The following is a 13,984-nucleotide window of genomic DNA, read 5'->3' on the forward strand; positions in this document are numbered from 1 at the left end:
AAGAATAATAGGCTTGAATAAAGAAGCTCTTAACCACAAGCGAATGAGCAGACTATCAGAGGTATCTTAAGAAACTTAAACACACGGAGAGTGCAAAGGGGGTCTGGGGCATGCCAAATTACAGATTTACCCAAAACTGAGCTTAAAGTTGGTGGCAATTTTGACCAACATTTGTTTGCCTTGATGGTAAGTGTACAATAGCAATAATATAACAGAGGAGATCTTGGAATATCACATGATCCCCATGCATTCTTCCACGATATATCACATAAACTTAGATACTGTACACAGTACCTAGTAATACAGCAAGGGGGTGTCACGTATAGGTACATGCTGTAGGTAGACCTGCGACCATAGTCTTGACCAGCTGAATTTTCAGTTTGACCCATGACTTATCAGTACTCTTTGATTGTGGGTTGAAACTTTTGTCCTTGGCTGTTAACTTGGCACAAATTTTGGCAGCCTTGACCTGTGACTTGGAGTTTTACCACAGTTGCAGATCTGGTGAGTGCCTGTATGTCAACCCCTTTTACAGAGAAGTTCAAAATCCATGTTTGTGGTTTTTGTAATTTAGAACAGGCACAATAATACATTAACTGATAAATGTCCAGCTTTCTGTTGACTGATTGCCAATAACCAATCTTCAGCTAAAAAGAAAACATACTCATAAATGACTGCATAGCATGAATAAAATCATGTTAGACAAATGATCATAATGTGAATCAAAAATACATGGCACAGATAGGGGCACACTACACACACACAGATACAAGCAAGATGGGGCTGGAATTTAGTGCAGTAATTGAAGGAATAGTAGATACCACACAGGATTAATACTATTGCTTTAAAGGGATTTTGTAACTACCACTTTGATGTGGTTAAAACTCTAAATGATGTGGTTTGTGGATTTTTCAAAGTTGGCATGAATGCACAAGTAGCTAACATTGTTTGGTAGGTGAACATTTGCTTTATTCTGCAGGTACCCACAGAGCAAAATGCGTAAATTCAAACACACATCCACTACCACTACACACACACAAGGAAATCAATAATAGATACTATTCTGTTATTGCTTTTCAAGGAATTTAAACCACATCAAAGAATTTCATAGCCACCACTTTGATGTGATTAAAGCCACATTAATATACACATGCACAGGGATAGGTTTATCAAAGGAGGGGAGCAATCAGATTTATATCAAAGGGGGGAGAAATAATCCCAACACAGCCTACATCCTTATCCCAGTACAGTGACAGTACAGTACAGTATCCTCTTTCTATCATTTCTATTTTTGTGTACATTGACCACTTGTAAGGGATCCTCTTTCTATCTCTTGTACTCTTGTTTATCAAAGGGGGGAGAAATATTATGTGTAAAAATGCTATATTAGAACAAGATGGTCTTATTCAGAGGGGCTGGTCCTTTATAAAGAGGATCCCTTACAAGTGGTCAGTGTACACACAGCCTGGCTATATTAGAACAAGATGGTCTTATTCAGAGGGGCTGGTCCTTTATAAAGAGGATCCCTTACAAGTGGTCAGTGTACACACAGCCTGGCTATCTGTGACTAGTAGGAATATGGAGCAGGGGTTCTGGCGAGCTGCAGCTAAAGGTACTTTATATTTTAAGTTCTGCAATTTTTTGATGTAGAGCAGTTTTATGCACAAATATGTAATAAAATTTCTGCATTGATCAAGAGTTGTAGGGATCGTAATAGTCTTAAGTAGTCCATGCAGTTATAAGCCAATTGTCATAATATAGGATAGTGCATTTTATTTGCCATATTTCTAGTTGGCTAATAGTGGATAAATGTGCCCATTGGATGGTGCTGTAGATGACAGTTCTTGGATACAGCTGCTCAGCAACTGTTAATAGTGTTACATGCAGTAACTGTTCTATTAGAGTATCCCAACCTTGTTTAATAAGTTGTTTTTTTTTTAGGGGGAGGGGATTCACATGTCCCATGTCCCCCCCCCTTGGATCCATCACTGCATGCACTACACATACTACAAACACACAAATTCATTTGATCAACCATGCTACCATGTGATTATGTATCCATGGTTAGGAATTTGGTGTAAGTATAATATTGTCAAGTAATCAAGTTTTGCAACTTCAAGTAACACAGTTATGGCAGACATACACTATAAGTAGAGATTTGCAACTGCGGTCAAACTCTAAGTCTACAGTCAAGGCAACCAAATTCATACCAAGTCAACAGTCTACGCTAAAAATATCCATCCCAAGTTTTGAACTATCAATCACTAAGTTAAAAATTGAAAAAGGATCTTAGTCACAAGTCACAACAAAATTTCAGTGGGTCCAAGACTTTAACCACAGTCCCAGATCTACCTACAGCATGCACCTATGTGACACTCCCTTGCCTCCAAACGTGTGACTACAAATGCTGTGGAACTTCAGAAAAATGCTAGTTCTTCATGAAGAAAAGGCTGTCACTTTCTCAGTGTCATACCCAGTCAGTCAGTTCGATTGACTCAGCCACAGAAAACCCTATCAGGATTTGTGGACAAGTATCTACAATCAATAATGAAACCATTACTTTCATACCTGAAGGACACCACACAATTTTTGAGAGGTGTTCAAATGGTAAATCTAGAAAACATATCATTTTCCTCTCACATGCATTAACAGTATATACCGTTTCTGAAGAAGGAGTGACTAAATTTTCCATAGCCAACTAATACTTAAAACAGTTGTATTAAACATCTAATGAATTAAGTGTTCCCAAACTAGCCCATCTAACCCAATATAATGTTCACCACTGTTACATAACCCCCTCGCAAGACAAAGGTAAGAATTTCCAGGACAGCACTTTATAGTCTTCAGTCATCTATTTGATCATACCTCTCTGTGTTTTCCAGCGTACACAAAATACCAAACCAGTTAGTACTATTGGCAGCCTCAAACTTATTAATAAACGTTTGGTTTCTTTGGTGGTACAAGCTAGTTTACTTGTATGATATCATAGTTATTACACTGCAAAAGTTGAGTGTACTGATACACCCATGTTGCTGTACTGCATGTTACCTAAGCACCCACACCTGTTATGGTGCAGCAGAAACACCCTTGTATTTACATAATACATTGTGGTGATTCAATTTTGAACACTTCTTGGTGTTTGTCAATGCCCTTTGGTGTTTACGTATGTACACCTGGTTTAGTTAATAATATTACTACAATTCGTCTAGTCAAAAATACAAACATCTAGCTAGTTAAGACTGGAAGTTATGTTTTCCAGCATAACACATGTGACTGTGCATTGATCAATACATCATATACAATGCATGCAGAAGCTAGCATGTGATTCTACAACTGATCTATCTCATGCATGCATATAGCTATTCATAAGATATACAGTACAAGTTGTGTGTTAATTACAGTGAGATGGGATTAACCTGGAATGTGTTACACTGTCAGTATACTATTTCTTATGGCACTTATGTGATCCTGCATAATTTCTTCATTTCATAGCTTTAAACTGAAGCTCACAATGAAAGTGATGCATACTTGTTAGATTATAAATGTGACCTGATTTTTGAAAATCAGTCTTAATGTCAGGTGTGAAATAATTAAAAATTCACAGTTCACTGTGTTACCATTAAGACAGTTTGGCACTTGTTAGATTATTTCATAGCAATTCAAGGTACTGTCTAACAATTGTAATCATTGTAAAGCTGATTAATTGCTTGGAATACTTAATTTTGATCAGAAATATTAGAGCTGTCAAATGTGACATTAAGACTGATTTTCCAAAATCGGGTCACAAACACAAACTGAAAACCATTAAGGATAATACTGAATGTATGTATTGCTATCATACAAAATAGTTAGCTTGAAATTGCTTGTAGCATAGAAAACAGAACATTTACAATTTTCTCTTAAAACTCAAAGTACTCTTGTACACCTCATGGGTGTAATAGAACAATTCCACAGGTCTAACATGCAGAACAGCCTAATATAAATGGCTGCTATAACACCCCAAAAGGTCTTTCAGTAACACCTTTTTTTTACAGTGTAACACTTGAAAGAGGAATGTGTATAGGGATGAAATAATTCAAGGCTCAAAACTAGCTAAATTGTCTTTATTCAATGCCTTGGAGCTGTACAGCCACATGCAGTCATTCCCAGAGCTCCTTCAAAGCCCCAGTGCTTGCCACTGCATGGGCTTGGTAAAAGCAACCAGCAAAAGTAGACCACACAATTGCAAGTCTGGCTGATCGTGACAGTGAAATCTATGAGTATGCATGTACTGTAGCTCTGTTTGTGGTGAAAAATCAAACTTGTTATCATGGGCAATAAGACTGTTTTCAACACCGTCTTTATAGTGATTAAAATTTACAAGTAATTAGTGGTTACATCAAAATAGTTAGCAAATAGCACTAGATGTCAACCCTCAGATCACTAATGTATTTATTATGCTGTTCAAGATTTCATTTGTAATTGTGTCTATGGACACCTTAAAAGCATTAAAATAAAAATCAATTCCTGAAAGCTAGAATGACAACATAATCAAACACATTTTGCTATAGTTGTAACTTTGTGAAGTGAAGAAATGGAAATTTAGTTGTTGGTTGGCATCCCAATGTGGTTAGGCAGTAGTATCTGACCTTGATGTGTGGGCTTATAAATTTACAAGATTCTTCTTGACTCACATTTACAACGTACAAATCAAAGGATGGTGCATGGTAGATGGTAGATGGTACCAGTGGTTACCACTTGAACTAGAGGTCTTGTGGTCCTATATAGCATAGTCAATTTGTAATTGATTGTGAAGCATATTATATGCATTTTCCCATTAAACGCTGCTGAATTGCAGTGTTGGGTTTTATATATGTAGCTTAGCTGTCTTACAGGTTTTTGCAGTTGAATTCGTCGCCTTTGCAATTGAATTCGTCCCGTTTGCAATTGAATTCGTCCCGTTTGCAAATGAATTCGTCGGTATTGCAATTGAATTCGTCCCGTTTGCAATTGAATTCGTCGGTTTTGCAATTGAATTCGTCGGTTTTGCAGTTGAATTAGTCGGTTTTGCAATAGAATTCGTCGCGTTTGCATTACAATTCGTCATAAACAAAACGGCTCCAAGAAACCAACCCGTTCATTAAGAGATGAACTATTTATGCCTTGGAGAGTTACACTTGAGACACTAGAAGGTAATTGAAGCTGGTAGAGTAAAGTATCAATTATCGGACAATATGATGTTCGGACAGCTGCCATTCACTTCCTGGGAATCCTGCAGCTTTGGTTATTGTACCAAAAGGTAGGCTACAATAAGCAATAATTATCCTCCAATAATCAGCTTTGCATGATTAAAAGTTTAAGAGTTACAGCCAATAGTATGCTTAGTCCGATAAAATCTATGCTCGGATAAAACTATCAGTTGTCGGACTTTGATTTTTACTACCAGTAAACAACGTTCAATTTATTTCAAATTTGTATGCAATATACCTGTACTCATTAGCTATTAATGACCAAAAAATGGTTTCGTTATCTTTAGCATAGAGGGAGTACGAACCCCCCAATTTTTAGCGGTATTGTCGGACGCCCTCCGCTTTAATTTAGCCATGCCCACCAACAGAGTTCATGCTTTTTGCAACAAATGCACCAGTGCTAAACCACAGAAGAAGGTAAATAAATATCTTTCAAGAGTAGAGGTGTGTTTTAAAGTTGATATTCAGGATATTTCTATTGGAAAGCAGTATTTTTGGCTCCTAAATTAAGGAGATGCACGCTAGGTGGAAAAATGGAATTACGAGGCACAACTTTCTGACCAACCACATTCGTTAGTCTTGGTGCCTCAATCGCGAATACCACCTAGAAATGAAAAGATATTCCATTTTCTACCTTCTATGGGTGCACAAAGCAACATTTTCGTCCTTTTTGTTTCACCCATATAAGGTAGAGAAAGAAAAGCCTTTCAATTTTCGTGACAGTATTTGTGATAGGACACCAAGACTAGCATATGTAGATGGTCAGAAGGTGGTTTTGCATAACTTCATTTTTCCACCTTGCGCGCATCTCCTTCATTTAAGAGTCAAAAATACTGCGTTCCAATGGAAATATCCTGAATATCAACTTTAAAGCACACCTCTACTTTGAGAGATATTTATTTACCTTCTTCTGCGGTTTAGCACTGGTGCATTTGTTACAAAAGCATACAAACTCTGTTGGTGGGCATGGCTAAATTAAAGCGGAGGGCGTCCGACAATACCGCTAAAAATTGGGGGGCTCGTACTCCCTCTATGCTAAAGGTAACGAAACCATTTTTTGGCCATTAATAGCTAATGAGTAAAGGTGTATTGCATACAAATTTGAAATAAATTGGACATTGTTTACTGGTAGTAAAAATCAAAGTCCGACAACTGATAGTTTTATCCGAGCATAGATTTTATCGGACTAAGCATACTATTGGCTGTAACTCTTAAGCTTTTAATCACACAAAGCTGATTGTTGGAGGATAATTATTGCTTATTGTAGCCTACCTTTTGGTACAATAACCTAAGCTGCAGGATTACCAGGAAGTGGGTGGCAGCTGTCCGAACATCATATTGTCCGATAATTGATACTTTACTCTAGTACGCGAAGCTGATGGCTGTCTGACAAGTTAATTAGCTTGCTCGCGAGTGACCACACCCATCGCGAATGGCGTAGTAGAGTTTGGAATGTTGCTGGAGAGGCTGGAGAGGAAGAATTATTGCCTTATAAAGAGTTGTTTACTACTGTTGTACTTGAACAAGTTCTTGTAGCAGCTGCTACATCATGTTTTCGTGTTTGTTCCAGCTGCCATTCTTGTTACGGACGAATTTAACTGCAAAACCGACGAATTCAATTGCAAAACCGACGAATTCAATTGCAAACGGGACGAATTCAATTGCAAACGCGACGAATTCAATTGCAAAAGCGACGAAATCAATTGCAAACGGGACGAATTCAATTGCAAAGTCGCCGAATTCAATTGCAAAAACCTGTAATATAGATAACTGTGTGTATTGTTGCAGAATGGGTACATTACACAGGGGCGGATCTAGGATTTCTAACTGGGGTTTCCAGTGGTATAGTATAGGACTCAGATGCAGGCTGATGGTGTTGATAATGAGAAACAACCATTAATTGAAACTAGCTATGGTAATGCAGGGGCGGATCCAGGAGCTGGCAAGGGGAGGGGCACAAACAGGCTAAGTTGGTAGGTGGTTGGGGAGAGCAGATTCTCTTGTTAGTTGCTGCATTTTTGAAGCAGCAAATAATCACCTCTTAGTAGTGTCTCACTGTTGATTTTGGCCGTTGTGAAGTCTTAAAAGTTGTTTAAAAGGCTTTGATCTTAAATAACAGCAACACGATAATTATTTTTAGAGGCGCTTAGTACGCACGAAGGTGCTGGTTGACAATTTCACAGCTAGTTTGCTTTGGTTTCAGGTGAATTTGTAATAATACTAGTAAAATATGCATATTTTCATGAGTTCATAAACTGATCTTGGCCTTAGTATTTACTAGAAGTATGGCTGGCTCCTCCACAAGGTCGGGTGGGGGGGGCATTTGCCCCAAATGCCCCATCCTGGATCCGCCACTGTAATGAACATATACTGCCTCCAAGGCTACCTGTAGCCAAAGCCATTTGTTCTATAATTTTGTAGCGGATGCATCTCCTCTGCCAAACCTTTTTACTATACACAATGCACATTTATTTGCATGTTTTGTAGATATCCTGTGCATAAATCTATTGACACCCTTTAATGGATTAATCATGCTGTGCAGTTCTGGACAAACAGGAGTGGGTTATGAGGGAGACACTTGTAGTTTCACATGTAACACTGGTTATGAGCTAACTGGAAGTGACACAAGGACCTGTCAGAGTGATGGGAGCTGGAGTGGTAGTGAGGCTACAGTATGTGTAAAAGAGGTACATTTTTAGTTGTTTAGTTGACATGAGTGTTTCATATAACTTCACTTAGTGTCTTGTCCATTGCTTATTGTTCCTAACAATGGGAACATCAATTGTGATGATGGATTGCCTTCTTTTGGCGATGTCTGCATTATCACATGCAACACTGATTATGAGCTAACTGGCAATGAGACAAGAACATATCAGAGTGATGGCAGTTGGTCAGGAAATGATGACAACAATAGTTGCAGTGCAGGTAAAATTTTTCTTGCATAATTATAATGTAAAGTTATCATTAATTAAATTTGTAGTATCTATTGAAGAACCAACAGAGGAAAATTCTAGTAAGAATTTTTAAATTAAAATCATTGTGATGGATTGAATGCAGCTATGATACACGATTCTTTTGTGTTTAACTACAGATCTCATTAGAATCACTATCATCACTGGAGCAAGTCTGACAATAACAGGGCTGCCCAGAGAAATTAAGGGGCCCAGGGCAAAGAGTTAAAGTGGGGCCCCAGAGGCAAGGAGGTTTCCATTCTGAATCACAACTTCACCCAAGCTGTAAGTTGAAGACAAAAAAAAAAAAAAATCATGACCTGCTGACAATGACAATAGCTACCCCTCACCAACCATATCTCCTTATCTATATAAGCTTGCTACACTGCTCCTCAGAAGAATACTGTGACTACTCTATTAGAGTATTTAGATCTGACTGCTCTATTAGAGTATATCGATCTTTTAAACAGGTATTCAAGAGGCCCTTCATGGGGCCTCCTGGGGCCCCTTTCAGACTGGGGCCCGGGGCAAAATTCCCCAGTTGCCCCCCCCCCCCCTGTGGGCGGCCCTGGACAATAATGCTATTGATAATACTACTAACATATGTGGCAATTTAATCATGCAAGAAAATCATGGTTGGCCATAAAAGCATCAACACTTGACATAGACAACAATGTAAAGCTTCGCTAAAACCAGATCATGCAATGAAGTTACTGAACATGAGTATGATGACACAGTCAACACTACAGTCTATACAGAGGCAAACCCTTCAAATCTGATAAATAACAACAATGCTATGAAATTAAACTGCATCAATTTGGATTATAATGGATCCACAGTGTAGCTATTATATCAAAACTGTATACCGATAATACAGTGAATAGCTATCACACTTGCACCTGTCAACAAGTGTCAAGTATTGTACATTTAATTTTCTTGTTAATTTAAGCTAGTTGTTTGTTTTTTATAATTGCATTAAAATGATTTACAACTGTGTAAATTATCCTACTTTTTCATGGACATTAGAATACATACACTTGTATAGCTGTGCTAACTTAAAAAAAACAACACTTATTTGTAGTAACATATTTGTTTACATATTCCTGGATATGCTGCGTAAACATGGCACCAGCAGCCAGTTAACTACAAAAAACCTTCATTGTGAGGCATTAATGAATCAGCGAGGAAGACTTCCTCACAAAAGTTTTGTATATAATAACCAGGGGATAGGCCTCAGGGAATTATGCTCCAAATTTAACTCATTATGCTATTCCGAATTTCCCTCCAAAACATCTCATTATGCTCAAAATTATTCCTTTTATGCTCATCAGATTTACAATTTTCCCATAATTTTAAATACAACATACATCCTGAAATGCACAAACTAATGTAAGTATAGTGAATTGTACTGTACCAGTTATCTAGTTTAGCTGAGAATCCTAAGATGTGCAGCGTGCATTATATTGCAACATTAATGATGCTTCAATATAGTCTACCAATGAGCTCTGTTGTTGTGGATTGAATGAAGACTTCAATAAAGAAAATACTCTTTCTGATGCTGCAGATGAAGGTTGTACAAGTAAAATTTTACGTGCAGCAGCTGCCCAGCATGGTAAGACCGATTCATTTTGTTTCCACCATTGTAGAACATCAATGTTTGTATCAATGTCCACCACTTTAGCAAGGTAGGATGGAAGCTCTTCTTTAAGTCCATCAAGAATCGGTTTTGAATTCAGAAAAGGAAAATGTTTTAAGCCATTTACTGCATCTGCATTCGGTTGCAGATCATTTAATTTGGGCGGTGAAAAGAGCCTAGCAGCTTTGAAAGCCATCAGTGTGTCTAGATTTGAGTTAAAGTGCTTCTCAAAATAATCGAGGCCAGGTTGTACACATGTATAGCCGTAATGAACGATCCGTTGCTGCAATGACTGACTTGCAGAAGTTGATCCTCTGGAACGTGAAGTGGGAAAGACCCTTTGCAGCAAACATTTGTCAGCACTTGAGGACAATCTTCGTGCAACTGCTTCAAGATTAGGAGTATGTGCAGTGTTGATTGCAGCCTTAACCGTTTCAATTTTCTCATAGCAATCCAATGCCAAAGGACCATCTCCTTCCAGGGAATAGGTTGCTTTAACAAATGGTCTTCCCCAGTCAATTATGGCAGCAAGCTCAACTTCCAGTAAAGCTTTCCTTTGGGGATCTGTAAAATGTGTGATTAACTTTGCTGTTGTTGCCGTTGACCCAAGATCGTCTCTACGTAAAAAAGGAAAGACATCACCGAACTGGACAGAAACTTGTTCGATAACTTCCCAGCGGCTCCACCACCGAGTTGCACTGTAGGTGGCCATTGCCTTCCCTGTTTGATCACGCCACAAAATTCTGGTCTTTGGACTGTGAGAAAATAAACTTACCCAGGATGTTATGAATTCAGATAGGTTTGGAGTTGAAAAGTGTTCCCCAACACGGTCAATAGTGTGTGAAAAGCAACCAACACTTAGAAGACTGGGATAAATAATTTTCAATGTTCGAAGAGCTGTTTCATTAACAGATGCACGATCTTTCATGGCAGCCAGTAACTGCTGTGTTCCGATGCTGTATTGAACTGACAACACAGATATTAACTCTCTTGCAAGCTCTTCACCAGTCAAACTCTTTACCACAACTTGTAGACGAACCAGCCTCTGATTAATATTCCATCCATCATCGACATAACGAAGTACAATAGCTAACGCTTCACCCAAACGGGTAGTGCCATCAAACACAACGGAGACATCCTTTCCTTTAATTTCCTCAGAAATGACATCAGTTTCATGTTTTTGAATGAAAGGAATTAAATCAAACATGTTGCGTTTGTCAGTAAGTCGATAACCATTCTCTTCAAACAGTTCTCTAAATATATCCAACTTATTCAGAGGAATACCAGCACGGAGAAAAGTTGAGACAACCTTGACACGAAAAACTTGAGTGTTTTCTGTTAGAGTTTCTCCGACAGCATGAGTTTCTTTATTGTAACTCACCAATTTCTTTGCAATATCTTGTTCAGTAGCCTCTTTCTTTTGTAGCCTTCTCTTACCATCTTTATGCTTTTGGGACTTCAAATGGTTTGAAAGACTAGAACTCTTCAAACTCAACTCTTCTCTGCAGGCTTTGCAGAACAATTTACCTGCAGAAACACTTAGCTGCTCATCAGGAAATTTCTTTACTCGATCCTGGGGCTTAACACCCTTTGGGTCTGAACTAGCAGATGAAGAAGAACAAGTTTTTTTACGTTTTCCGTAATTAGTTTGTGTCTTTCTCTTTCTTGTTAGATCAGATAACCGAGGAGCCCGAAGAACGCTTAACAAACTAGGCACAGAGGATGAACTACTAGACGCAAGTTCGCTTCCTTGCTCACTCTCTATCCCTTGGTCCATTCCTTGCTCTGTCGTGTCCTCCATCCTGCTCGAATTAGCGTCACTGGCATTCTCATATTCAGATTCACTCGCTCCTGACGATTCTTCGTCACCATTCAGCGCATCTATCACAGTACTAGTGCTTACTGCAGTAGGATCACCTCGTGTAGTCGCCATAGAATTTCACACAATTCACAACTCTAATATATTGGTGCAATAATATGCACGTGATCTACTCTGAATTGTAGCCAGGGGATCATTCAGGCATCGTCCTTATGAACATGTAGATTGGAAGAGAAATCCTGCAGATAAACAAAGTCAGTGTTGAAACAAATACTGGATTATTCTCGTTTTATGCTCGATTATTCTCCAATTATTCCCCATTATTCTGGAATAATTCTGGAATACTAAGGAACTTCAAAATTCCCAAAATTATTCCCGCATAATTCCCGGAGGCCTACCAGGGGAGGTGAAGCAAGCCAAATAGTAGAGGGGCTAACTCTGGCAATTAAAGCTATACAAGAGAGTTTAGAACACACAAAAGAGATGGATGGCATTTTGGGGGGCCTGGTGGCATGCCCCTATTTAGTAAAGTTACAAATATAGCAGTTTACTAGTATTACTAGCTATAGGACTGTTTCTATTAGAGTGATTGGCTACTATATCACAGTATCTCTATCTTTTGTTACAAGCATTGACCAATAAAACTGGGAAAAGTATGCACACGCAGGCTCTTTTGACCATTTTCACCACTTACATGTATGATAAGTTATTCTTTGCCGGATGACAGAAAGGTGTGTAAAAGAGATTATGACTATTAAAAGAAGCTGAAATAACTATTTATCGGCACTTGAACTTTTCAAAAACTATACATAAGTAGAGCACGTGAGAATAAAATGCGATATTTGCCAATACATTGTGTAACTATTACTCAATTAGTTATAATGCATGTGTAAATGGGGAAACAAAATTTAACCCAGTAAAATTCAGTAAGTATAATTGTAGTCACCCACAATTCAGGGTTCCACTGCAGTATACATAGTCTGTTAAGAAATTAGCTAGTATGTATAAATTTTCATAGAGACTAGAACTTATCGCTACACAAACTTTTTCAGGTGTTGCTAAAAGGCATCACGGAATCATGATAAGGAACTGTACAGTGACATTATGTCAACCAGCTCTGTAGTTTTATGCCTTCCTATAACTATCACAAACAAAATGTCTTAATTCACACATACACACACACACACACACACACACACACACACACACACACACACTGTGAAAAAAGAGGGATATAAGATGGTATTTCCAGTGGCTTATTGAATACAAAAAAGCTTGATATAACCTATATTATACTAACAATCTCACATAAGGCTTTAGTTAATGTGTTAAACATACTGAAACCATATATGTGATGGTACAGTGTGGGCATTATATTAGATATAAGCTATTTGAGGTAATGTGGTAAATAAACTGAAACCATATGTGTAATAGTATAGTATGGATTATACTAAAGTATAAGATGAGTATAATGCAGGATTTATATTACGGCTTATTTGTATTCAATAAGCCACTGGAAATACCATATTATATCCCTCCTTTTTCACAGTGACACACACACACACACACACACACACACACACACACACACACACACACACACACCTGTTTCTGGTGGACACTGCTCAGGTGGGTCACATGTTCCAGGGGAAGCAAAAGCATCTAATTACATATACAGAATGCACGATCATTCATTTGTGGACTGCAAGTCTGCAAAGTCTTCAACACCCTTAAACCATGCAGCCAGTATCAACACTGTTCACATTGGACTGTACTGTGCTGTTGATGATTTCTCTATCATGTAATTTATGTGGAGGTTCTTAGCCTCAGTAGTATTTTTTTGTTGATCAGTGAAGCCTTCCTAAACATACCATGAAGGCTTCTTCCATTGACAGATAAGGTGCTATTGATAACACCAATCAACACTCATACAGAGCAAAAACTTTTTATTAATAATTCGAATTTTTATACTTATGTATGTAGGTCTAGTAAAATTACTCTAAGGGTAAACCACACTCCTAAGATAGCATACATCTAACATTTAAGCACTTGTTTACATAATTACTTATTTTATACACATGCTTCTTATTGCAAGTTAAACAAATCATCTTACATATTATTATATTGCTTATTTTGTTCTAAAATTAACTATTTCTATTTATAAAAATGACTCTTGTTTTGTGATTTGTGAGTGAAATTGATCCCACAATGTTACACTAGGCTTTTATAAACATTTTGCAAACACTGTTACAAGTTAGTTCGTAAAAACATGAAATGTTTGAGTGGACTATAGCAACTATATTAATTACAACGATTATAATTATCATACTGTACTGTATAGTAGGGATCA

At 37.8% G+C, this 13,984-nt stretch overlaps 2 protein-coding genes across 2 annotated transcripts; one reads left to right on the plus strand and one right to left on the minus strand.

Moving 5' to 3' along the window:
- The first annotated feature begins 7,607 nt into the window (after positions 1-7,607).
- LOC136250698 (sushi repeat-containing protein SRPX-like) lies at positions 7,608-8,147 on the plus strand. The gene is made up of 2 exons (XM_066042930.1): positions 7,608-7,915; positions 7,968-8,147. Exons 1-2 carry the CDS (start codon positions 7,760-7,762, stop codon positions 8,076-8,078), a joined length of 267 nt encoding a protein of 88 aa, XP_065899002.1. The 5' UTR covers positions 7,608-7,759; the 3' UTR covers positions 8,079-8,147.
- Positions 8,148-9,618: 1,471 nt separating this feature from the next.
- Positions 9,619-11,748, minus strand: LOC136247142 (uncharacterized). The gene has a single exon (XM_066038781.1). It carries the CDS (start codon positions 11,746-11,748, stop codon positions 9,619-9,621), a length of 2,130 nt encoding a protein of 709 aa, XP_065894853.1.
- Between the last annotated feature and the right edge of the window lie 2,236 nt (positions 11,749-13,984).

This window comes from Dysidea avara, chromosome 1 (assembly GCF_963678975.1).
Source record: "Dysidea avara chromosome 1, odDysAvar1.4, whole genome shotgun sequence".
NCBI classification, from domain to species: Eukaryota; Metazoa; Porifera; class Demospongiae; order Dictyoceratida; family Dysideidae; genus Dysidea; species Dysidea avara.

What these genes read in the sequence shown, in the direction of transcription:
- LOC136247142 (XM_066038781.1), bottom strand. Translation starts at nt 11,748, where the DNA reads ATGGCGACTACACGAGGTGATCCTACTGCAGTAAGCACTAGTACTGTG.
- LOC136250698 (XM_066042930.1), top strand. Translation starts at nt 7,760, where the DNA reads ATGCTGTGCAGTTCTGGACAAACAGGAGTGGGTTATGAGGGAGACACT. An exon ending in CTACAGTATGTGTAAAAGAG is followed by an intron (nt 7,916 to 7,967) that starts GTACATTTTTAG and finishes AACTTCACTTAG; the next exon opens with TGTCTTGTCCATTGCTTATT.